At 43.0% G+C, this 23,724-nt stretch overlaps 1 protein-coding gene across 1 annotated transcript in view; it reads left to right on the top strand.

Moving 5' to 3' along the window:
- USP32 (ubiquitin specific peptidase 32) overlaps nucleotides 1–23,724 on the top strand; it is a 230,454-nt gene that overhangs the window by 25,948 nt on the left and 180,782 nt on the right. Inside the window, exon 2 of the mRNA XM_062215840.1 lies at nucleotides 17,294–17,421. Within this exon, the coding sequence (XP_062071824.1) occupies nucleotides 17,294–17,421 (128 nt within the window). The remainder of the gene's footprint in view (nucleotides 1–17,293; nucleotides 17,422–23,724) is intronic.

Below are 23,724 nucleotides of genomic sequence, written 5' to 3' on the forward strand. Positions count from 1 at the left end.
CTGACAGACTTGAGGGAAGGGGTGAAGAAGGAAAAGAGGGAGAAGGAGAGCGTAAGAGAGAGAGACCGAGAGAGAGACCGAGATCAAGAGATGGAGAGAAAGAGAGCCACATATTCAGGAACAGTTCCTTTTAAAACTTTGCCAGGGGGTGGGCAAGGAAGTAGGAGCAGTGAATCCCATTAGATGGGGGTGGAGCTTGACACTGGTGGTTGGACCATGTGGCCACCTGGCTTCCAGCAATGGCGGTGGAGGTTAGAGCCTAGGATGGTGTCAGGGTGTAGATCACACCATAGATAAGACTGCACCATTTTACTAACATTCCCTCCTTTTGTTTTTTATAAAACAGGAGTTGTATGGGATTACACTAGCCCCAAAAAGTCCAGGACGGGTAGAGGGACAGTGATCTGTCTTTAGAGCTACTTCCTGCTGACATGGGGCGATGTCTCAGGCCACTGTCTCCTGGGTGGGGAGCCAAGTATATCCCTGTAGCAGCATTTGGTTGACCGCCTGGTTGCTGAAGACCTTGGTTCGTTCCATTATCAACTCCTGTAAACACTTAAATAGACACTGTAGTGTAAAAGACAGCATGAGAGTAGCAACCAGTGATGCTAAGAGTGGCATTAACCAGGTAATGAGAGGATTTCACTGAGGAGAGGAATGAGGGGGAGGGGTTTTCTGGACTCTTATGAGGACTGTTTGATGAATGTGGTTTAAAGCTGGTCCCAACCAAGACCAGGAGAAAGGCCTCTCAACTTTTGCAGGTAAGAGGAGTTTGTAGAGAAATTCTGAACAATCATACAACATTAAGTGAGGGAGAGGACTGTCAATACACACAGGTCAGGAGTAGAGCCATTGGTTTAAGAGTAGAGGCCATGATTACAAAGGAATGAGGCCCCAAGTGGGCTAGACAGGGTCTAGAACAAAGGACAGAGTCATTACTAGAGGACCTAAGAAAGTTGCTATCTAAGCCACGACTACATTTTCTGATTGACAGGCAAATATAAACTGACAGAGGGGCTTGATACTAATCTGTGGGCTTTAAGGCCTTGTCAGTTATGAGGCCCAGACCTATCTATCTCTTCACATGGGTACATCCTAAGGGAGGTGTGGACCTCCTTGGGGAAGGCACCCTGTTGACTCCCTTTACCTAGCTGGCCTAGGAGGGGAGCTGGCCAAGTAAAGACAGGTGGCATCTCTAACAGGAAATTTACAATTCTGCCTGCAATGTTAATAACCCTACTTGGCCATCCCCTCAGCAGCGGTGGTCACTTTGGAAGCTGGACTGAGCGAAGGGCTTTTCAGCTTAGAGCCAGAAAGATCTGTGGCTCTGACCTGGGCGTCCTCCGGGGCTCTTCATAAGCTGACTTTTGCAGAAGTCCAGGCTTACCACATTGAAAGCCACTGTAGTGGACTGACCTGTTGGGTCTCCTTGAGGGGAGATCACTGTACAGAGCAGCCTTTGTTAGGCCTGCCACCTATCTTCACATTGCTTCTGATGCCTAACTTTCTTTTCCTCCTGGTTTTTGTTAAAGCAGACCAGAGGATGCAAGTCAAGGGGGTGCTCAAGTCCTATCTCTAATCTTTGGTGGCCTAAACTAGAAGTCTATAGTCACAGGCATGTTCTGATAGTGGTTTTTTCTGAGGTAGTTTTCCCATGAGGAAAACTGTGTCCTCACTTTAATGCTTTCTCTCCCTTTGTTTGTTCGGAAAGGGAGGTTTTTCCTGTTTACTGTGGGATATGGCCATCTCAACCAATTGGTCAACCAATTTAACCTGTTGGTCAAATTCTATCTCAGATGTCTTTTTTTTTTTTTTAAATTTAAAAATGTGTGTTTATTTGAAAGGCAGAGTAACAGAGAGAGAGAGAGAGAGAGAGAGAGAGAGAGAGAGATTGTCTAGCCACTCGTTCTCTCCCCAAATGCCTGAAGTAGCTTTTGCTGGGCCAGGCTAAAGCCGGGATCCTGTAACGCCATCCCATTCTCCTACATGGGTAGCAGGGACTTAAGTATGTAAGCCTCATCTGCTGCATTCCAGGATGCACGTGAGCAGGAAGCTGAATTGGAAACACAGCAGCTAAGACTTGTACCAGACACTTCCACTGGGATGCACTTGGCCCAAGTGGCAGTTTTACTTACCGTACCACAGCACCTGCCCCTAATTTTCATTTTATTTGATTTACTTGAAAGGCACGTGCACACATACAACACACATAGAGAGAGACAGACAGAGATGACCAATTCTGTGGTTCATTCTCCAAATGCCTATTAATAGCCAGGGCTGGGTCAGTTCAAAGTTAGGAGCAAGTAACTCAATTGTGCTCCCACATAGGTATCAGAGAGCCAAGAAATTGAGCTGTTACCTGCTGTTTCCCATGGTATACATCAGCAGGAATCGAATTGGGAGCAGAGCTGGGACTCAAGCCTAGGCACTCTGATATGGGATGTGGGCATCTCAAGCATCATCTTAATTACTAGGCCAAATGCCTGGCCTCTACGTGTCTTTTTATGAAGGTTTCTTGTTTTCCTTCCACTGGGGTAGAGGAAGATACTTGGAAACATTTTAATGTAATTAAACTGATGACTGGCATGTTGTTGATAGCTTAAGAAGTTTATGAACCAGAGGAATGATACATTGTTTGAGAAACTGCTGGAAGCTTGTGAATAAACAAGAAAACTAAATAGTTATTTTGTTATATAAAATAAAATACCTAATGAATACTTATGTCTCCATGATATTTTTATGAATCTCCTGCAGCATTTAAGTGCATAATAGGTTTCCTGTCATCCTGAACTTAAATGATGTCTATTTTGATGTATGTTCTGTTCCTGTGGGCAGTTTTCAAGGATTAATTCTTCCTCAGAAATTATTTTAAGTTGTTAACTTTATAGTGGTGTGTTTGATGTGTTTCAGGGTGGGAACTGTCATTTTTAGTAGAAGAAACCTAGTATAGTTTGCATGTTTCTCTACTTACACTTTGAAATGTGTAAATTGTTACTGGTTCATTCACTGACAAAATAATTTTCTTGTCCAGTAGACAGATTTCACTCTATATTATTTTTTCTTAACATTTTTACTTATTAGTAAGACTTTTCTGTTAGGAACAAGGAAGCAGAATGTTTCTTAGACCATTTCAGTATTGTGCAATACAGCCAAGCTCAGGGATGCTGGGGAACAGAAGTGGCAGATGGGGCAATCTGATGCTCTGCAAGGATGGAGTGGTTCATTTTGATTACAGGCACTGGCAGTCTGTAGAGTAAAGATAGGGAGCCACAGTCCATTCCACAGGCTGCACCAACCATGTGTGTTGTGGTAAAGCCAAGAACAGCTTTGTGAGGACCTAGTAGAAGAGCTGACTGGGTCCATGTGTAGTTTCTAGGCACACACAGCAATACTGTCAACACTTTGAGCACTGCAGCCAGATGGTGTATTTATTGCTATACTGTTTTAATTACAGATGATCTTCTCAGGAATATAAAAGGGGATCTAATGTCAGGGACCCAGTTTTATAACTTCTCTGTAACAGAAATAGAAATTTAGTTTTCTTTTTTCTCCACCAGCATAGAGTTTATTTATTTGGCTGAGAGAGTCAGAGAAAGAAATAAAGAGAATATATATTCCAATCCTCTGGTTCGTTTCCAAAATGTCTTTAGCTCCAGAGTAGGCCAGACCAAAACCAGGAGCCAAAGACTCAATGCAGGTCTCCTGCATGAATCTACTACTTGAGCCATTACTGTTGCATCGCAGGGTCTGCTGTAGCAGGGAGCTGGAATCAGGAGCCAGAGCCAGGAATTGAATTCGCACATGCCAGTATGAGATGGGATGTATAAACTGCTAGGCTAAATCACATCCTAGCTTCCTAGTTTCATAAATGGGTCCCTTATGGCTTCAGGCTGTATATATTTCATGCTATGTAAAATCCTACATATTACTCTTTAAAATATTTATCATTTCTTTAAGTTTGTGTAATTCTGTAATTTGCATTAATTAAATATTTGGGAATGTTATCATTTTAGAAAATATCTGCTTTAGTCCTTAAGGTATTATATGATCCTTTTTCATTCATTACACAAATGATGTGGTTGATGATGTATGAGTATTTAAGATAGAGTTGTGAATGACAACAAAAAAAGACAGTCTTCTGCTCCCATGCACCTTGTAGTCTTGTAGAGAAAAGAAATATTACATTCATTCAAATACATGTAAATTTACAACTGTGCAAAATACACTGGAAGATCTATGATTGTGGTATCAGATCTAGGTTAGGGAAGATTGTTCCAAGAAAGTTGCATTTGAGCTAAAGTCTAAAAGACAAGTAGATTTTTTCAGGAGTTGGAGGTGTTTGTGAGAGGGTTTCAGACTGTGGCAAGAAGAACTGCAAGAAACAAAAGTCATACTGAAGATTTGGTCATCTTGCTCAGAATTATAGGAGGACATGAAGAATTTTCATGTCTGAGGGAGTATTGTAATAATTTTTGATATTTTTAAAAGATCTGGCTGTAGTTGAGTGGTAGCATTTTGATCATGGACGGTATAATTTATTACTGAGATGAAAGTAATGAAATGGCTTGAGTTTTATTTAGGCTTTTGAGTAAAAGTACTTAAATATATTATTGTCCCTAAAGTTATGCCATTGAGCTACTTATTTAGCTATTGAACTACAGTTTCATATAATCCTAAGTTGACATTTTTAGCACTTAATTTGAGAAAATTTTGGAAGCTCTGAGAGGAAAAGATGTACTTTTGTTAAATCAATCTGTATTCAATTCCTAATTTAAAATAAGACTTGGAATTTTAATTTAGCCTTGGTTCAGTGGTTTAGTTACTACTGCTTTTTGCTGTTCTTTAAAAATAGAAAGAGGCTGGTGCTTTGGCATAGTGGGCTAAGCCTCGCCCTGTGGTGCTGGCATCCCATATGAACACAGGTTTGTGTCCTACCTGTTCCACTTCTGATGCTGCTCCCTATTGCAACTGGGAAAGCAGTGAAATATGTCGTTCCCTTTCTCTGTAACTCTGCCTCTCAAATAAATAAATAAATAAATAAAAATCTTTTAAAAAAATAGAAAACAAAAAGTTACAAATTTATACTTTATTTACCTGAGTGCTTTTTTTTTTTTCTTTTAAGATTTATTTATTTGTTTGAAAGGCAGAGTTACAGAGAAGCAGAGAGAGAGACAGACAGACAGACAAAGAGAGGTCTTCCAGCCACTGGTTCACTTCCCAAATGGCTGCAATGGCCAGAGCTGGGCCAATCTGAAGCCAGGAGCCAGTTATTCCAGGTCTCCCACATGGGAGCACAAGCCCAGGGACTTGAGCAGGCTTCCACTGCTTTCCCAGGCCATAGCAGATATCTGTTCCTTTCTTTTTACTTTTGGATCTCCTATTTTGCGTATATTGTTACATTTTTTACAAGATGGTTTTATATTTGAAAGAGTGACAAAGATGTTGTGTTGGGGTAATTGCTTGATTGATTTTCACTCCCAAGGTAGCCACAAAACATCTAGGCAAAAGCCAGGAGCCACATGGGTGGTAGCCGCCCAAATACCTGGACTATCTTTCTGCTGCCTTCCCAGGCACATTATCAGGAAGCTGGATGGGAAGTGGAGCAACCAGGAGTAGATTCAACACTTTGATTTGGGATTTCCATGTTGCAGATAGAAGCTTAACCATCTGTGCCATAATGCTGGCCCTATTGTTACCTTTGATGCTGTTTCACAGGTCTCTGAGGCTCTTCATTTTCTTTATTAATTATCTTTTGTGTTAATTTTTATTTTATTAATTATCTTTTGTGTTCCTCAGACTGGGTAATTTCTACTGCCCTGTCTTCAAGCTCTGTGATTCTTTTTTCTGCAAGTTGAAATCTAGTATTGAGCTACTTTAAAGTAAGCTTTTCATTTCAGTTACTGTACTTTTCAATTCCAGAATTAGTTGGTACTTGGTGAGACATTATTCTCATACTTTAATTCTTTAGACATGGTTCCCTTTATTCTTTGAACATATTCATAATAGCTAATTCAAGTCTGTATAAGTCTAGTTTCTGGATTTCCTTAGAAACAGTTTCTGTTTACTTTTTCCTTGTGTACAGGCCAAATTTAGTATTTGCACATCTTGAAATTTTTTTGCTGGAGAGGGGTGGGATGGCGGGTATTGTGTATTCCTAAAGTTGTAGTTAGGAAATTTGTACTCATTAGATAAAATATTTCTTTGGGGAAAAACACACAAAAAAAAAGGCAGAAATAAAGAGAGAGCACGCACATACGTGCTTCCATTCACAGGTTCACTCCCCAAACGTCCACTATGGCCAAGACTGGACAGCCCAAAGCTAGGATCTGGTAACTCAGATCAGATCTCCCACATAGGTGGCAGGGACGCAACAACTTGATCCGTCACTTGCTGGTTCCCAGGGTGCACATTAACAGAAATTTGGAATTGGGAACAGTCAGCCACCAAACCCACACACTCTGATACAGAATGTGGGCATCTTAACCACTATGCCAAATATGCCCCCTGTCTCCCAACTTTTTTTTTTTTTTTTTTTTTTTTTAAGAATTTGCTTGTTTATTTGGAAGGAGTTACATATGGAGGGGGAGAGACAGAGAGATTATCTATCCACCTGTTCATTCCCCCAGTGTCTGCAACAGCCAATGCCAAGCCAGGCTGAAGCAAGGAACCAGGAACTTCATCTGTGTCTCCCATATGGGTGACTAGGACCTAAACACTTGAGCCATCATCTCCTGCTTTTCGCAGGCCATTGGCAGGAAGCTGGATTGGAAGTGGAGTAGCCGGGACATGTACCGGTGCCAATATGGAATGCTGGCATTGCAGGTGGCAGCTTTACCTGCTATAAACATTTTAAGTATTATGCAGCCACATACAGCTCTGGAAAATTGTATTCCTTCCCTCCTCAGGGTTTGTTGTTGCTGTTTGTTGTTTTATTTGTTTAGTGACTTTACTGGAATGATTTGTGAAGTATGTCATCTTTATTGTGTGGGCACAGTGTGGTAGTCAACTGATTGGACAGAGATTTCCTTCAACCAATAAATCTCACTGCTTTGGCTTATGTGTTATATATTACTAGGATATGCCTTCAAAACTTCTGTAGGCAGTTTACAACTCTGCTTTATCTTATATTTTCTGCTTGTGCAGAGCTTCAAGGTCACCCAGAGGTGAGAGATAAGGGAGTTTTTAGTCACGTACACTGTTCTGCTTATGCAGGTGGCCTTCTGGATTCCCAGGAATATGTGAGAGCTTTTCAAAGCTCCTTGTAGACTTCTGTTTTATTTTTAAGATTTATTTATGGTCAGTGCCGAGGTTCACTAGGCTAATCCTCCGCCTGCGGTGCCGGCACCCCGGGTTCTAGTCCCGGTTGGGGCACCGGATTCTGTCCCTGTTGCTTCTCTTCCAGTCCAGCTCTCTGCTGTGGCCCGGGAAGGCAGTGGAGGATGACCCAAGTGCTTGGGCCCTGTACCTGCATGGGAGACCAGGAGAAGCACCTGGCTCCTGGCTTTGGATCAGTGCAGCACGCCGGCCGTAGTGGCCATTTGGGGGGGTGAACCAACAGAAGGAAGACCTTTCTCTCTGTCTCTCTCTCTCACTGTCTAACTTTGCCTGTCCAAAAAAAAAAAAAAAAAGATTTATTTATTTGAAAGAGCTACAGAAAGGCAGAGATAACTCCATCCACTGGTTCACTTCCCACCTGGCCACAATAGCAAGGGCTGAGGCAGCCTAAAACCAGGAACCAGGAGCTTCATCTGGGTCTCCCACATAGGTGGCGGGGTCCCAAACACTGGGGCCATCTTGTTCTGCTCTTCCCAGGTCATTAGCAGAGAGCTGAATAGAAAGTGGAACAGCTGGGACATGAACCAGTGTGAACATGGGATGCTGGTGTCACAGGTGGTAGCTTAACTTGCTGTGCCACAGTGCTGGCCCCAGACTTCCTGTTTTCCAGTTTCAGTTTATTTATTTTTTTTTAAGATTGATTTATTAGGAAGGCAGAATGAGAGAAAGAGGGAGACACACTCACGCTCACAGCATGCATGTTTCATCTACTGATTTACTCTTCAATTGCTCACAGTGGTCAGGGCTGGGCCAGGCTGAATGGAGCCTGGAACTCCATCAAGGTCTCCCATGTGATTGGCCGGGGCTCAACCACTTCAGCCATCCTCATAATTTCCCAGGTGCATTAGCAAGAAACTGGATAGAAGTAGAACAGCTGAGACTTGAACTGGTACTTTTATGTGGAGTGCTTGTGTTGCAAGCAATGGTTTAATGTGCTGTACCACAATGCCAATTCCAGCACTATGCTATTTTATATAAGGAACTTGAGCAGGTTTGGATATCTGTGTGAGGTAGGGTATGTGTCATGAAGCCAATCTACCATGGACACGGAGGGATCTTACTGTCTCTTTGTGTCATATGACATAGAGTCATCCCTAGGGGTGACTTTCTCTCTCTCTCTCTGTATGTGTGTATTTACATAGGTGGCAGCTGAGTCTTCTGGAGTGCTCATATTTGAGCGTGTGTATGTATAAAGAGAGGGAAGAAGGGACAGATTATGTATATAGACACAGATAAATTATTCTATTCACTTTTTTGTGATATTTATGTAGTTATATGAATTACTTAGACTGTTTGGATTGCTTTAAAATATTTATTTGTTTATTTGAAAGGCAGAGTTATAGACAGATTGTCCATCTGGTATTTCACTTCCCAGATGACTGCAATGGCTGGGGCTGGGCCAGACCAAAGCCAGGAGCCTGGAATTTTTTCCAGGTCTCCCATGTGGGTTACAAGGACCCAAGTCCTTGGGCCATCTTTTAATGCTTTCCCAGGCACATTAGCAGGGAGCTAGATTGGAAGTGGAGCAGCCAGGCTTGAACCAGAGCCCATGTGGGATGCTGGCATTGCAGTCTGTGGCTTCACTCACTATGTCACAATGCCAACCCTTGGATTACCTTTTTTTTTTTTTTTTAAGGATTTATTTGTTTTATTTGAAAGGCAGAGTTATGGAGAGGCAGGGGCAGAGAATGAGAGAGAAAGGGAGGGAGAAAGGGAGGGAGGGAGTAAAGGAGGAAGAGAGGTCTTCCATCCTTGGGCTCACTCCCCACTTGGCGCAACAGCTGGAGCTAAGCCAATCTGAAGCCAGGAGCTTCTTCCAAGACTCTAATGCGGGTGCAGGGACCCAAGGACTTGGATCATGTTCTGCTGCTTTCCTAGGCCATAGCAAAAGCTGGATCGGAAGTGGAGCAGCCGGGACTTGAACTGGCGCCATATGGGATGCCATCCTTGCAGGCTGGAGCTTTAACCCACTGTGCCACAGTGCCAACACCCTGTTTGTCTTTTAAAAACAGGAAAAATACCCTCTAGGGAAGTCTGGATTTAGTGAATTCTGAAGTAACTTTGTGCTTTATCAGTGGGTTAGATAGAATAAGTTCTGTTCTTAAATCTGTCACAAGGTAGTCTTTTTAAGATGTAAATACATTGAATTCTAGGTGACTTTAATCCAACTAGGATTAATTAGAAACCCTTACAGAAAAATGTAATAAATATAGTAAAGGAATGCACCTATGTTTTGAACAGAAACTGTTTAGACCAACCTGTAGCCCTTGAATGCTACACTTGAATGACCCCACTGAGCTGCTCTTTTATTTTTTTATTTTTTAAAAATATAAATTTCTTTACAATCCTTTTAATATTTGTAGAATCTGCATTGATGTCACCTCTGTCTTTCCTTTTTTTTTTTTTTTTTTTTAGATTTATTTATTTATTTGAAAGAGTTACACAGAGGGAGAAGGAAAGGCAGAGAGAGAGAGAGAGGTCTTCCATTCGCTGGTTCACTCCCCAGTTGGCTGCAAAGGCCAGAGCTGTGCCAATCTGAAGCCAGGAGCCAGGAGCCTCCTCCGGGTCTTCCCATGTGGTGCAGGGGCCCAAGGACTTGGGCCATCCTCTACTGCTTTCCCAGGCCATAGCAGATCAGAGCTGGATTGGAAGTGGAGCAGGGCCTTAAACCAGAACCCACATGGGATGCCGACACTGCAGGCGATGGCTTTACCAGCTATGCCACAGCGTGGCCCCTGAGCTGCTCTTTTAAGAAAAAGTGACTCCTAGCTTGCTCCTTTTATTTAGTGTTAATTGCAAAATTTGTTTTATAAAGAAAGATTTCATTTTGTTGATAATGTTACAGATCGTTAATAATATGACTTAACGTGGCAAATGTAACTGGTTGGTCTTGGGGAAGATAGCACTCATATTTGAGTATTTTACGGTGAGCTTGGTACATTATTTACAGTGAATGACAGTCTTTTTGATAATTTTTTTGGAGCTTTATTTACTTGAAAAACAGAGTAAGGGGGAGAGAGAGATCTTCCATCCGCTGGTTCTCTCCCTAAATGGCTGTAACAGCCAAATCTGGACCAAGGCTGAAGCAAGAAGCCAGGAACCCCATCTGGGTCTTCCATATTTGTGGCAGGGGCCCAAGTACTCAGGCTGTCCTCTGCTGCTTTCCTAAATGCACCAGCAGGAGACTGGATAGAAGCAGAGCAGCTGGGATGTGAACCATTACTCCAGTATGGGATGCTGACATCACAAGTGGAGGTTTAATCAGTTCTGCCACAATGCTGACACTTTGATACTCTTTTTTTTTTTTTTCTGCTGTCCTTTTTTTTTCTTTCTTCCTATAATGTTAGATGGCAGCTGGGTCTGCTGGAGTAGTCATATTTGTGTGTGTGTATATAGATATAGGAATGGATGATGGGGTAGAAAAATCTGTACTTTGTATGTTTTCTTCGTACCTCTTTCATCTAGTCCTTATTGTCCTAACTGCTGTGCTGTTTACCTCTAGAGTTGGGAGTAGAAAGGGATCAGAATAGACTGCTGGAAATCCCTTCTTCCCGGATCGATTTATTGAGCATTTATTATTTTTCCAATCTTTCTTAAGTTCTTTGAGATTTATATTATTTCACTGAATCCTTTTTACAGTGCCAAGAAGTAGGTAGTATTTTCTTCATTTTATAGATGAGTAAGCCAAATTTATCCATGTTCATTCACATAGCTAGTAGGTAGCAGTTCTGGATTTGAATATATGTATATTTTGTTTGTGCTGGAGCTTGCCGTCTGCAGCTGGTGTGCCATATTGCGACTGCATGTTTTTTAAAGTTTTTTTTTTTTTTTTTTTAAAAACTAGTTGTCAACACTTTTAAAAGATAGGGAGACTTCACAAAAAAATTATATTCCTGATGTCTGCGTTTCCATATTCCAGCAAATTCTTGGAACTTGCTAGAAGTCACACCCTGTGGAAGGGCCATTTCTTTTTCTTGTTTTTTTAAGATTTATTTGAAGTGCCAGTGATGTGGTATAGTAGACTAAGTCTCCGCCTGCAGCATCAGCATCTCATGTGGGCGCCAGTTTGAGTCTTGGCTGCTCTTCTTCCTATCCAGCTCTCTGCTTATGGCCTAGGAAAGCAGTGGATGATGGCCCAGATGCTTGGGCCCCTGCACCCATATGGGAGACTCAGAAGAAGCTCCTGATGACTGGCTTTGGACTGGGTTGGTTCCAGCCATTGCAGCCATTTGGGGAGTGAACTAGTGGGTGAAAGACCTTTCTCTGTCTCTCCCTCTCTCTGTCTATAACTCTGCCTCTCAAATAAATAAATACATCTTTTATTTTTATTTTTAAGATTCATTTATTTATTTGAAAGATTTACACTGAGAGAAGAGAGGCAGAGAGAGAGAGAGAGAGAGAGAGAGAGAGAGAGAACGAGGTCTTCTATCCAGTGGTTCACTCCCCAATTGGCCGCAATGGCTGGTGCTGCGCCGATCCGAAGCCAGGAGCCAGGAGCTTCTTTTAGGTCTCCCGCATGGGTGCAGGGGCCCAAGGACTTGGGCCATCTTCTACTGCTTTCCCTGGCCATAGCAGAGAGCTGGATTGAAAGTGGAGCAGCCAGGTCTTGAGCCAACGCCCACATAGGGCCACAGTGCTGGCCCTGTAAATACATCTTTTTTTAAAAAAGATTTATTCATTTGAAAGGCAGAGTGACAGAGAGCGTGAGACACAGAAAGAGATCTTCCATCACTGATTTACTCTCCTGGTGGCTAAACTGATCGGGGCTAGGAGCCAGGAATTCTATCCAGGTCTCTCACGTAGGTGGCAGGGCCATCTTCCGTTGCTTTCCTAGGCGTATTAGCAGGGAGCTGGGTCAAATCAGAGCTGCTGGGAACTTGAACTTCAGTTCTTGTCTGGGATGCTGGCATTGCAAAGCAGAAGTTTGACCCACTGAGCTGCAACACCAGCCTCTGGGACATTTCTTTAAATTGACTTTGAAAGAGCAGAGAGAAATATTTTGTTGAAGTCCAGGGGCAGGTGTTTGGTTCAGCAGTTTAGTGATGACTTGACATACTGTATCTGGTTCTAGTCCTGGTTCAGGATCTGATTCCAGCTTCCTGCTAATGTACAGTCTGGGAGGCAGGAGGTGGGAGGTGATGACTTAAGTACATGGGTCCTTACCAGCTACTTGGGTGGGAGATCCAGATGGAGGCCTGACTCAGGCCCAGCTCTTGCAGCTGTTTCTGTCTGTGTCTCATATATAGGTCTGTGATTCATTTTGAGATAATTTTTAAAAAAGATTTATTTATTTATTTGAAAGTCAGTTAAGAAGGAGGGCAGGAGAGAGAGGGAGAGAGAGAAATCAATCTTTTATCGTTGGTTTGCTCTCCAGATAGCCACAACAGCTGAGACTGGGCCAGGCTGAAGCCAGGAGCTTTTTCTGGGTCTCCCACATGGGTGCAGGGGCCCAAACACTTGGGCCATCTTTGCTGCTTTTCCCAGGCCATTCACAGGGAGCTAGATCAGAAATGGAGCAACTAGGACACCGGCTGGTGCCCAGATTGGATACTGGCATTGCAAACGGCACCCTTACCTGCTATGCCACGACGTTGGCCCTGAGGTAATTTTGTACATAGTGTGAGGTTAGGTTAGGGTTCTTTATTATTGGTATATGAATATTTATTGTTTCTGCACTATTTATAGAAAAGACTATTCTTTTTCCTACTGATTTGGCTTAGACATTTTAAAACAGTCTCTCTTTCTCTCTGTCTCTGTCTCTCTCTCTCTGCCTTCAAATAAAATGAAAATATATCACAATTAAAGAAAAAAGTAGGGTAGGCATGTGCTACTGCAGTTGAGTTACCCTTTGGGATGCCTGCATCCCATATCAGAGTGCTTTGGTTCAAGCCCAAGCTTGGCTCCTGATTCCAGCTTCCTGCTCATGTGCGTCCTGTTAGGCAGTAGGTGATGATGGCTCAAGTAGCTGGTTTCCTGGCATGCTTGTGGGAGACCTAGACTGCGTTCCATTTGGCCCAGCCTTGACTGTTGCAGGCATTTGGTGAGTGAACCAGCAGGTGAATATTTCTATTTGTCTTTCTGCCTTTCACATAAAATGAAAATAAATATAGTTTTAAAAATTGACATATACGTGTATAGTTAATTAAATTCATATGTGTAACTTTTTATAAAGATTTATTTATGTATTTGAAAGGCATAATTGCAGAGTGAGAGAAAGAGATGTTCCATGTACTGATTTACTCCCCGGGGTGTACATTAGCAGGAAGCTGGGTGGGAAGTGGTAGAGAAACTCAAACCCCAACTTTCTGATATGGAATGTGAGTGTTCTAACCTCTATACCAATTTAAAGTTTCACTTATATAGTGAACATGTTTATATTCTCCTTATTTATAAATTAGCCAAATGTTAACTCTTTTCATAAATGAATAAAAATGGCATTTCAGCAAATATGGTACTGTAGCCACATTTTAGTTTCTGTTTTGAGAGTGTATACAATAACTTATTCAATCTGTCTTCTGTTGATATGACACTGTTTGCTTATAAATGTTTGAAAAAATGTTTCCCTCCATTATGATTGGATAAATTCAATAGTCATCAATTTGCTATTTTTAAAAAATATTTTACCAAATAACCCTTCAAATAATCCCTAACCAACAGTGGAGGAGATTACTGTATTATATTCTAGTGGTTGATTTTCTCGTTTCTTCCAATAGACCATGAGCAGTACAGTTAGTAAGGCCATTAATGAAAACTAGATATCTTTTTTTTTAAGGATTTATTTATTTATTTGAAAGCCAGAGTTACAGAGAGGTGGAGGGAGAGAGAGGAGAGAAGGAGAGAAGGAGAGAGAGAGAGAGAGAGAGAGAGATGTCTTCCATTTGCTGGTTCACTCCCCAGTTGGCTGCAATGGCCTGACCTGGGCCAATCTAATCTGAAGTCAGGAGCCAGGAGATTCTTTCGGGTCTCCCACGCAGGTGTAGGGGCCCAAGCACTTGGGTCATCTTCTACTTCTACTGCTTTCCCAGGCCATAGCAGAGAGCTGGATGGGAAGTGGAGCAGCTAGGACTTGATCCAGCGCCCATATGGATGCTGGCACTGCAAGCAGTGGCTTTACTTGCTATGCCACAGCACCGGCCCCTAAAAACTAGACATCTTGAAGAAATAGATAATGTGGTAGCTGTAGTTGTCTCCTCTATTACTGTAATTAATGAGATGAGCTTTGTTCTGTTTTTCACTTTAACATTTTAAAAGAAAAAGAAAATTGAATTAGTATATTAGAGGTGTTAATGAGCCCAATTTTTAATATGTTAAGCACTTAATATTTGCACTTTTCTCTAGAGACTTATGGAGGTATTAGTTTTGTTGTTTTATCATTGCTGTACATGCTGTTGAACCATGAACCCTCCCTCTGTACCATAAACATTTATTGAGTGATAAGCTATGGGCCAGGCCCTCTTCAGTCTTTATCTTGTTGGTCCTTTCTGCCTTACTTGGAACTGTTGATTCCCTGGCTTTTGGAAAACACATTCTTCGGTGTCTGCTTCTACCCTTCTTACATTCCTTATCAACTTTGTTCCTTTTTGGACAGTGTAAACATTGATTTTTCCAGTGTGTGTTTCTTTGTGCTTCCTCTGCATGGCTTTCATTACTACCTGTATGTTAATGATACCTTGAAACTCAAGCTTTACATTTATAATTCTATATACCCAATGCATCTGCATAAGGTCTCTTACTCTCATTATGTCCTTAACAGAGATTATCATCTTTTCTCCCTGATTTGTTGCTTTCTTATGTTTCCTGTCTATAAGATAATGCTATCCTTAAAGTTTTCCAGGACATGGGTGAATTTTTGGCTCAGTGGTTACTATGCCTCTTGGGATACCTGCATCCCAAAGCAGTGTGCCTGGGTTCCAGTCACAGCTCTGCTTCCTGCCTATGTGTATCTTGGGACACAACAGGTAATGTCTCAAATACTTGTGTCCCTGCTATCCTTGTGGGAGCCCCAGATTATGTTCCAGCCTCTTGACTTTAGCCTGGCCTAACCATGGCTGTTGGTGGAATTGGGAAGTGAATCAGTAGGTGGAAACTTTCTGTCTCTTTTTCTCTATCTTTCCAACAAATAAACAAGTTTCCTAGGATAGAAACCTAGGTATTATTTTTGGCCTTCTCTATTCGCAGTGAAGCTTCAGGTTCTGAATTTTTCTTCTTGATATTTTCCAGATGTAGCTGCTGCTCTTGTGGCAGTCTACATACTGCTTTCCAGTTTTGTAGTATTGTCTGGGCTATTGGTAGACTGAGATATCTACATTGTATCTGATTCTGTTTTGTTTCTCTTCTGCCTGGAGTTAGTATTTGAATTGTGTCTGAAGGTATATCCCTTGCTTACTAGGACTGAACAGTTTCTGTGACTTGGTCTCTCTGCTTCTCTAGGTTTATTATTTACTATTCTCATTCTAGTAATATGCGATACCTCTCTGTACACCATTGTATTCTGATAGAAGTTATTCCCTCTGCCTGTGTCCCTGTGTTTGGGTTAGCCTTTACTTTTTTTTTTTTTTTTTTTTTTTTTACAGACAGAGTGGACAGTGAGAGAGAGACAGAGAGAAAGGTCTTCCTTTTCCGTTGGTTCACTCCCCAATAGCCGCTCCGGTGGTGTGCTGCGGCCGGCGCACTGCGCTGATCCGAAGCCAGGAGCCAGGTGCTTCTCCTGGTCTCTCATGCGGGTGCAGGGCCCAAGCACCTGGGCCATCTTCCACTGCACTCCCAGCCACAGCAGAGAGCTGGACAGGAAGAGGAGCAACCAGGACAGAATCCGACGCCCCGACCAGAACCCGGTGTGCCAGCAGCACAGGCAGAGGATTAGCCTATTGAGGCGTGGCGCCAACCTACACTTTTTTTTTTTTTTTTTAAGATTTATTTATTTACTTACTTAAAAGTCAGAGTTAAAGAGAGAAGGAGAGGCAGAGAGAGGTCTTCCATCCACTGATTCACTCCCCAGCTGGCCACTATGACCAGAGCTGTGCTGATCCAAAGCCAGGAGCCAGGGTCTTCTTCCGGGTCTCCGACGAAGTTGCAGAGGCCCAAGGACTTGGGCCATTTTGTACTGCTTTCCCAGGCCATAGCAGAGAGCTGGATTGGAAGAGGAGCAGCCGGGACTGGAACCGGTGCCCATATGGGATGCTGGCACTGCAGGTGGCGACTTTACCTGCTATGCCAGAGCGCCAGACCCAGCCTTTACATTTTAATATAATCCTCCTCTTCATTCAGATGCCTTCTGTTTCTTCCAGCAAGACTCTAAGGTCCCATTGTTTTGCCTCCATTGTGATTGTGGTACTGACTAAATATTTATTTAAAAGGTACTTATTTCTCTATCCTGTAGACAGAGATTTTTCTAACAAGGAAAAAAAATTTTCAATGCCTAAAATAAGTAGAGACTCAGTAATCTTTTTTTTTTTTTAAGTGAGCATCTAAACATTTTAGGTGGTTATTACATCTACTTATAAATTATTTTCTTTGTATGTGTTGACAAAGTGTAAGCTAAATTTAGAGACTGTCTTCCATGTGCATCAAGAGATGTGCTCAAGACGTACAAATAATATATTTTTATCACAAAGGGAATGAGTATTGCAGCTGAAAACATTAATGCTGGATACCAATGCTATTTAGCTTACCCACTCATTTGATGTGTTTGTTACTTCTTTCTTGCCCCTTCCTAAGATTTCTATGCGTATTTATAGTTGTGTCTTGAAAATAGCAGGTCAACAATTTGCATCCTTTTTTTATATTGGATTTGAAAATTAGAATTATGAGTAAATATCATTGGATTTGTTGTATTTTCCAGTATTACAAGAGAAAAGTAATATTTGCCAATTTTTCTTTGAGATCAGATTGAGAAAAAGTTTGGAGACCTGTACTTTATCTCCTGGTTTCTTACTTCTCTTCTTTTTCTGAATTGCAGTTACAGATGTGGAGCTAAAACGACTCAAAGATGCCTTCAAGAGGACCTGTGGACTCTCATATTACATGGGCCAGCTCTGCTTCATCAGGGAAGTGCTTGGGGACGGAGTACCTCCGAAAGTTGCTGAGGTAATCCTCATGTTCCACATTTCAGATAGGCATCCACCAGCCTAAGTTCTTGAGGCGGCCTCCTGATCTTAACAGATTGAATCTTCCCTATAGTTTTGGTTTTTTTTTTTCATGCTGTGTAGATAAACACTCTTGTTTTAGATGTTACCAGGGCTTGTTCTTAGAGGCCAAATGGGAGTACTGCAGAGCTGCAGTTCTGCCTCTTTTGTACTTTTGAGCTTCGATAGTCACTTATAGAAACATTTATATGTTTGGCTTCTAATTCTTAGAAATTTCATTGCATTGACATAGATTTTTTCAAAAATATTTATTTATTTATTTATTTGGAAGGCAGAGTTAGAGAGAGAGAGGTCTTCTATCTGCTGGTTCACTCCCCAAGTGGCCACAACAGCTGGAGCTGGGCCGATCCAAAGCCAGGAGCCAAGAGCTTCTTCCATGTCTTCCATGTAGGTGCAGGGGTCCAGGACTTGGGTCATTTTCTACTGCTTTCTCAGGCAACAGCAGAGACCTGGATCAGAAGTGGAGCACCAGGACTCAAACCAGCGCCCATATGGGATGCCAGCATTGAAGGTGGTAGCTTTACCTGTTACACTACAGCACTGACCCCTGACAAAGATTTTTAAAACATTTTTTATTTCGTTTATTTGAGAAGCAGACACCACACACACACTCACACACACACACAGTGTGAGAGCAAGAGCGAGGGAGGGGGAGAGAGAGAGAGAGAGAGAGAGGCAGGCAGGCCGGCACTGTGGCGCAGTGGGTTAACGCCCTGGCCTGAAGCGCCGGAATCCCATATGGGTGCTGGTTCTAGTCCCAGCTGCTCCTTTTCCAGTCCAGCTCTCTGCTATGGCCTGGGAAAGCAGTAGAAGATGGCCCAAGTCCTTGGGCCCCTGCGCCCACGTGGGAGACCTGGAAGAAGCTCCTGGCTCCTGGCTTCAGATGGGCACAGCTCCGGCCATTGCGGCCAACTGGGGAATGAGCCAGCGGATGGAAGACCTCTCTCTCTCTCTCTGCCTCTCCTCTCTCTGTGTAACTCTGACTTTCAAATAAATAAATAAATCTTTAAAAAAAAGAGAGAGATAGAGACCAACAAAGCTCACATCTGGTGGTTCACTCCCCAGATGCCTGCAATAGCCGGTCTGGGCTGGGCTGAGGGAGGAGCTGGAACTCAGTTTGAGTCTCCTTTGTTGGTGGTAAGGAGCCAACACCTGCTGCCTCCCAAGGAGTGCATTAACAGAAAGCTGGAATTGGAACCCAGGCACTTTTATATGGGCTGCAGGTGTCCCAAGTGGTGTCTGAATTGTTAAGCAAAACACCTACACCTCACTGACATTACACTATTTATGTTATGCAAGAGAGAAAGAGAGAGAGAGAGGGAGGCAGGCATGAATCTCCTATCTGTTGGTTAACTCCCCAAGTATCTGCAACAGCTGGAGCTGGACCAGACCAAAGCCAAGTGCTGGGAACTCAGTCTGCATCTCCCTTGTATGGATGGCTGAGACCCAGCTACTTGAGCCAGCACCTGCTGCTTCACAGGGTGGTGGGTATTAGCAAGAAGCTGAAGTTGGGAGCAGACCTACGACTTGAATGCAAGCACTTTGATATGGAATACTGTGCTAAGTACCACTCTACTAAAATTTTTGTGGGATGAGTATGTTTTATAAATTTTGGGTTAAAGAAAACTTTTCTGTGTAGTGGAACCTAGTTAATTCTATAAATTTGAAGTTGTAAATTAAACATCAGTTTATGGAAACAACTTAAATGCTACTAAAATTTTTAGGTAGGGGCTAATATTGTGGCACAGCAGGGTATGCCACTGCTTGCAAGGCTGGCATCCCGTATGGGTGCAGGTGGCGTCCCAGCTTTTCAACTTCCAATCCAGCTCCCTGCTAATGTGTCTGGAAAGGCAGCAAATGATGGAATAAGTGCACTGCCACCCATGTGGGAAACCTGATGAAGCTGCCTTCAGCTCGGCCCAGCCCGGGACTTCACAGCTATTTGGGAAGTAAACCACCTGATGGAAACCATCTCTCTGTCTCTCCCTCTCTCTCTCTTTTTCTCTGCCTTTCAAATAAATAAATCTTTAAAAAAAATGTTTTTTTAGGTAGAGGTAAAATGTACTAAGTTGATGTAAATGTTTATAAAAATAAGTTTATTATTTTGTATTTATGCACATAGATAGGCATTATATCATCCAAAGCAGCAAATAATTAAATTTATAATTTAGTGAAATTTTTAATAGTAATTTTAAGTGTGGTATATTATATAGAATCTTCACCATTTCTAATTAATAAGTTTGTTTCTACTCTGTGTTATGTGTTTTTGAGCCTTGCAATTCACACAGCATAGATACTGTATTTGTGTGTGTGCTTGGTAGAAGATATGTTGTGTTTTTCCTGTACATATATTTACTGTATAAAAAAAAATTTTTTTTTGACAGGCAGAGTGGACAGTGAGAGAGACAGAGAGAAAGGTCTTCCTTTGCCGTTGGTTCACCCTCCAATGGCCACCGTGGTCGGTGTGCTGCGGCCGGCGCACTGCACTGATCTGAAGCCAGGAGCCAGGTGCTTCTCCTGGTATCCCATGGGGTGCAGGGCCCAAGCACTTGGGCCATCCTCCACTGCACTCCCTGGCCACAGCAGAGAGCTGGCCTGGAAGAGGGGCAACCAGGATAGAATCCGGCGCTCCAACCGGGACTAGAACCTGGTGTGCCGGCGCCACTAGGCGGAGGATTAGCCTATTGAGCCGTGGTGCCGGCCATACTGTATAAAATTTTACACTTCTATTATTTCAGATTTGTGACTGCATTGGCATTTTTCCTGTTTATAGGGTTTCATTTTTTAAAAAAAAGATTTACTTTTCACTTATTTGAAAAGCAAAATTAGAGAGGAAGAGAGAGTTTGGAAAGAGAGAGAGTGGGTGGGGAGAGAGAGAGACAAAGACAAGTCTTCCATCTGCTGGTTTACACCCCGAATGGCCAAAACCATTAGTACTGGATGAGGCTGAAGCTAAGAGCCTGGAACTTCTTCCAGGTCTCCTACATTGGGTAGAGGTCCAAGCACTTGGGGCATCTGCTGCTGCTTTCCAGGCACATTAGCAGGGAGCTGGATCAGAAGTGGAGTAGCTGGGTCTTAAACCAGTGCCCATATGGGAGGTCAGCATCACAGGCAAAGGCTTAATCTACTAAGTTACCATGCCACCCCTCTTTCTGTCTTTCTCTCTCTTTCTCTCTCTTCCCCCTCCCTCCCTCCCTCCCTCCTTTCCTTCCTTCCTTCCTCAGAGAGAGAAGGAGAGTCAAAAAGAGAGAGAGGTCTTCCATCCACTTGGTTCACTCCCCTGTTGGCCACAGTGGCTGTAGTTGTGCTGATCCAGAGCAAGGAGCTTCCTCTGGATCTTCTTATGCAAGTGCAGGAGCCCAAGAAGTTGGGCCATCTTTTTTTTTTTTTTTTTTTTTAGATTTATTTGTTTATTTGAAAGAGTTAACACAGAGAGAGGAGGAGAGGCAGAGACAGAGAGGGTCTTCCATCCATTGGTTCACTCCCCATTGGCTGCAATGACTGGAGCTGCACCAATCCGAAGCCAGGAGCCTCCTCTGGGTCTCCCACGCAGGTGCAGGGTCTCAAGGATGTGGACCATCTTCTTCTGCTTTCCCAGGCCATAGCAGGGAGCTGGATCGGAAGTGGAGCAACCGGGACTCAAAATGGCACTCATATGGGATGCTGGCAATGTAGGTGGTAGCTTTACCCGCTAAACCACAGTGCCACACCCCGCCCCATTTTCTTTTAATCATTTTTGTCTTGAGTCTAATATATTAATATAGACTTGGAATTTAGGATTTTTTTTAAGATTTTTAAATTTTTGAAAGACAGAGTTACATAGAGGGGAAGACAGAAGGAGAGATCTTCAGTTTGCTGGCTCACTTCCCAGATGGCTGCAATGACTGGGCTGGGCCAAGCCACAGTCAGGAGTTTTGAACTCCATCCAAGTCTCCTATGTGAGTGGCAGGGACCCCAAACATTTGGACCATCTTCTGCTGCTTTGCCAGGCATATTAGCAGGGAGCTAGATGGGAAGTGGAGCAGCTGGGATTCAAACTGGTTCCTATATGGGATGCCAGTGTTGAAGGTGTTGAAGGCAGCAGCTTAACTAACTGCACCACAATGCCAGCCCCTAGAATTTATTTTTCATTGTAGGATATAGCTAGCAATTTAATGTGATAATGTAAGTTGTTACTTGGAGTAAGGGACTTAAGTTCATATTCATTAATAAAAAATGATTCCTGGTTCAAATATATACTAACTTCAACATTTTTCTCTCACAGCTCTTTTATGTTTGATTTTTTATTTTTAAGATTTTATTTATTTGAGAGGCAGAGTTACAGAGGGAGAGACAGAGAGAGAGAGAGAGGTATTCTATCTATTGGTTCACTCCCCAAATGGTGCTACAGCCAGAACTGAGCCTATTTGAAACCAGGAGCTTCTTCTGGGTCTTCAATGTGGGTACAGAGGCCCAAGCAATTGGGCCATTATCCACTGCTTTCCTAAGCCATAAGCAGAGAGCTGGAACAGCTGGGACACAAACTGATACCCATGTGGGATGCTGGTGCTACAGGCAGAGACTTCTCCTACTACTCCATGGTGCTGGCTCCTTTTTTTAAAAAAAGGATTTTCATTTATTTATTTTGAAAGTCATAATTTAATAGAGGGAGAGAAAGATCTTCCATGTGCTGATTCACACTTTAGATGGCTGCAATGGCCCATGCTGGGCCAAGCTGAAACCAGGAACCAGGAGCTTCATCCAGGTCTCCTACATGGGTGCAAGGCCCCGAGGACTTGGGCCATTTGTAGTTCCTTCAAATAAATGAATAGATTTTTTTAAGCCAAACAAAAAACCCATATATTGTATTATTCCATTTATATAAAATGACTTGGATATTCAAATTATTAGAGACAGAAAGCAGATCAGTTTTACTTTGTAAAATTTTTAGTTGCTTTTTCCTTGCTTGGTTGTGTGGCAGCTGCATCTTCCTCTCATCCTTGCTACTGTATGGGAGTATATACATCTTTTATCTTCTTGAAGGGTATCCCATTCCTAGGATCTCAGGCTACTTGGTTGCCATGGGACCTCAGCTCTCAAAGGACTCAAGAGATGTGTGTGTGGGCCGGTGCTGCGTCTCACTAGGCTAATCCTTCACCTGCGGCGCCGGTACCCCAGGTTCTAGTCCCGGTTGGGGCTCCAGTTCTGCCCCGGTTGCTCGCTCCTCTTCCAGTCCAGCTCTCTGCTGTGGCCCGGGAAGGCAGTGGAGGATGGCCCAAATGCTTGGGCCTTGCACCCACATGAGAGACCAGGAGGAAGCACCTGGCTCCTGGCTTCCAATCAGTGCAGCGCGCCAGCCGTAGCGGCCATTTGGGGGGGTGAACCAACGGAAGGAAGACCTTTCTCTCTGTCTCTCTCTCTCTCACTGTCCACTCTGCCTGTCAAAAAAAAAAAAAAAAAGAGATATGTGTGGCCGGTGTTTGGCATAGTGGTTAAGATGCTGTTTGTGGCCCCTGCACTGTGGTGTAGCGTGTAAACCCACTACCTGCAGTGCTGGCATCCCATATGGGTGCCAGTTCAAGTCTTGGCTGCTCCACTTCTGATCCATCTCTCTGCAGTGACCTGGGAAAACAGCGGAAGATGGTCCAAGTCCTTGGTCCCCTCTACCCATGTGGGAGACCCAGAAGACGCTCCTGGCTCCTGGCTCCTGGCTTCAGATTAGTCCAGCTCTGGCTGTTGCAGCCATTTGGGGAATGAACCAGAGGACGGAAGGCCTCTCTTTCTCTCTTTCTGCCTCTGCCTCTCTATAACTCTGCCGAAAGTAAATAAATAAATAAATAAATAAATAAATTTTTTTTCTTTCTAAAGATGCTGTCCTGGCTCTGCTTCCACTTTCAGCTTCATGCAAACTGCACCCTGGGAGGCAACAGATGATGGCTCAAATACCTGGGTCTCTGCTATTCACATGTAAGACCTGGATCGAGTTCTGGACTTCTGCCTTTGGCTTAACTCAGCTCTGGCTATTGGGGACTTTTGATATGTGAATCAGTAAATAAAGGATCTCTCTGTCTCTCTGCCCTTCAGATAAAATGGAAATAAAGAAAGTCAGAATCACTGAGTTAAAGGCTGAGGCATCAGGATAGATATATAAGATTGTTGAGGCCACAATGATAATTCCACGTCTTAGTTTCACTTTATTTAACACTCATTTTGAGTAAACCCTACCTCAGTATTAAGCACAAATAGAAATATTGCAAATGCCTTC

This window comes from Lepus europaeus, chromosome 18, assembly GCF_033115175.1.
Source record: "Lepus europaeus isolate LE1 chromosome 18, mLepTim1.pri, whole genome shotgun sequence".
Lineage (NCBI taxonomy): Eukaryota > Metazoa > Chordata > Mammalia > Lagomorpha > Leporidae > Lepus > Lepus europaeus.